Raw genomic sequence first — 2,794 nt, forward strand, 5'->3', positions numbered from 1 at the left:
TTACCTAAAAGCCAAGAAAGCTGCCCAAATCCACCACCTTCTAAATCTACCATTAAACCCCAAAAGGATGTTACCAACCATGCTGTTTTGCCTGTCAAAGCTGCAAGGCCGAGCAGCATTAAACTCCAGTCCAGACCAGCTAATATAACAGCATCCCAGAAACCAAAGTTAGAGGCACCAAAACTAGTAGGCAGAAGTCTGACTGCAAGAGGTGTTTCCTCTAACCCAAACTGTAAACCTTCCAGCAAGAGTCACCAGCAGCATGAAGCTGGATCATCTGCTAAAGGAAACTGTCGAGAAAGCCCATGAGGTCAGCTAATGCACAGGGACTGAAAACTACAAAGCAGCAGATAACAGGTCAACAGAAAACAGATTTTGTGGGTAACATCCTCGTTGAAAGCAAATGTTTAGATGGCCTTCTCCATAAAGTTAATGAAGTTAAACAAAGAGAACATACCTCAAACCTTATCAGAACCTAAGAAGTAGATCCTGCATTATGTAGCACAAACAAGCCAAAGATTAACTCTTACAATCAAATCAAGAGTAATCTGACTGCTAAACAAGTTTTGGGCAAAAGTTTGGAGAACAGTGCTATTCTGAAACACAAAGTTAATAACCAATTTGTTAGAAAAACACAAATAAGGACTCTCCTAGTAAAGTTACAGCAACTCTCTATAGGAGCTGAGCTTGCAAGACCAGAAAAGCCCCAAAGGACAGTTTCCTCTCACTTCATTCACACCCTTAGTAGGACTCCAGCATCAGAGATCAGTGGTCAAGCACATAAAGGATGTAAAGGTTAACAAGGGTAAATATGAACTATCAAAAGTAACTAAGGTGCAGTCATACACTAATACTGAAGAGAATGTAAAATATACCAAACTCAGGACATACCCCAGTTCACTGCAGGGAGCACCCTACCAACCGACATCCAAACATCAAGCAAGATCAGAAGACCACACAACCTTGATTTAGGTCCCAGACAAGTGTATTGCAAAAGTCAAAATCCATAAGCCAGAGGCCTAATTTGACAACTTCAACTTGAATTCAGTCATTCCAACCACTCCTGGCGTGAGGGCAAATAGAACAAACAGCTTTCAACAAAGAGCCCAGACTGTGGACCCCAAGTTGAAAAATACTTTTCCCCTGAAGCATTTCCTGAGCAAGATAGCTCCCAAAACTCAAGCTAGTATCAGAACTGGAAATGAGAGAGGAGTTCCAAATGGTACCCAAACTAATCCCAATATTAAAAAGACAATAGCAGAGGATTAAAGAAAACAGCTAGAAGAATGGTATAAATCTAAGGGGAAAAATCTATAAATGGCTCCCTATGGAAATTATAACAAAAAGAAAAGTCATAGAGCAAATGAATATGTCAGGGGGCCAGGGATATAGCTCAGTGGCATAAGCGCCTGCCTGGAAAGCACAAGGTCCTGAGTTCGACCCCTGGTACCGCCAAAACAAAACAAAAATGAATATTTCATTCTGGAAGAGCAAGGAAGATGAAAAGGAAGAAAAGCAAGCACAGTTGAACCTGTGCAATAAGATTAACAGCACTCTGGCAGAGTGTCTGAGGCTCACTGAAGAGGGTATACTTTCTTTTCTTTTTTTTTTTTTTGTGAAGACTATTTTTAATCGCTGCAGTAGCAGAATGTTAAGGCAACATCAGAAAGCAGAGGTGTTTTAAAACACTAAGCCCGACTCCCCACCTGGTATATCCAAATAAGATATTACTAAATTCCTTAATACAAAAATGTTCCAAAATAATCTGTTGGAGTTTTGACTTTGCAATTTAACCTTTTATATTTTGACGGCAGAGAGAAAGAACCCGGGCCTATAATGCCCTTTGCAAAAAATTCAAAATCTGTTTTACTCACAATCAAAAGAAAAAAGTATGTTCTGTTTGCTTGTCAACCATCCTTTTTAATTATTCTACTGTATCCAGGCTATAGCTGGGAATGGATGGCTAACTTGAATATAGAAAATATCAAATCACTTCTGGAAGAATCACAATCAACACAATAAACTTCTCAATCAATACATCAACAGTCAGGGTAAGCAAGAAAAGGACTTTACCAAGAGACCAACATTTACACTTTTTATTTTATTTTTTTATTTTTATTTTTATTTTCCAGGAACCGGGGATTGAACTCAGATCCTTGCGCTTGCCAGGGAAGCGCTTATTCCACTGAGCCATCTCCCCAGCCCATTTACACTTTTTGACAGAACTGAAATACAACAAATTACAGAGCAAATTTACCAAAACAACAATGAAAACTCTGTCCATGTAAAGGCTAATTTTAACTCCCAAAAAAGTGTTGCAATTCTGTTACAGCACACAACTGGTTAAGAAAATAAAGCACAGTGCTTAGCAACTGAGCATCCTAACTACAGAAAGAGGCACTCTGTGCTCACCCATCCCTGGCAACTGCTGGGTCAGCAGGGCCAGGAGCAGGGAAAGCCTCCTATTTTTCAACACAAGCTGCTGCTGTTTCCTTATTGAAGCCCCGGATGGACAGGTCATAAACCACCTCCTCCACTTTCTTCACATCGTACTTCAAGCCATCATAGCGCTTCCTCAGAGAGTTGTTCTTCAGGTTGAGAAGGCGAAAACCGGAATCCAGCTCATTGATGAAGGTAGAGATGTGGAGGGGCCGGGAGTAGTCTCCAGCAGTCACACAGTTGACAGACAGCCTCGACAGTTCGCTAGCAAGAATTAAAACTCCTGAGAGATAATCTTCTACATCCAGATGAAAACCTTTCTCCCGATCTGGTTCAATGCCAAGAATTTCTGTAA

The 2,794-nt window shown here is 40.6% G+C and overlaps 1 protein-coding gene across 1 annotated transcript in view; it reads right to left on the reverse strand.

Annotated features, from left to right (window-relative positions):
* Positions 1 to 2,382: 2,382 nt before the first annotated feature.
* LOC101566979 (translin-like) overlaps positions 2,383 to 2,794 on the reverse strand; it is a 1,025-nt gene continuing 613 nt past the window's right edge. Inside the window, 1 exon segment of the mRNA XM_012515849.2 lies at positions 2,383 to 2,790. Within this exon segment, the coding sequence (XP_012371303.1) occupies positions 2,463 to 2,790 (328 nt within the window). The 3' untranslated portion in view covers positions 2,383 to 2,462.

This window comes from Octodon degus, unplaced genomic scaffold, assembly GCF_000260255.1.
Source record: "Octodon degus isolate 3935 unplaced genomic scaffold, OctDeg1.0 scaffold00080, whole genome shotgun sequence".
Taxonomy (NCBI): Eukaryota; Metazoa; Chordata; class Mammalia; order Rodentia; family Octodontidae; genus Octodon; species Octodon degus.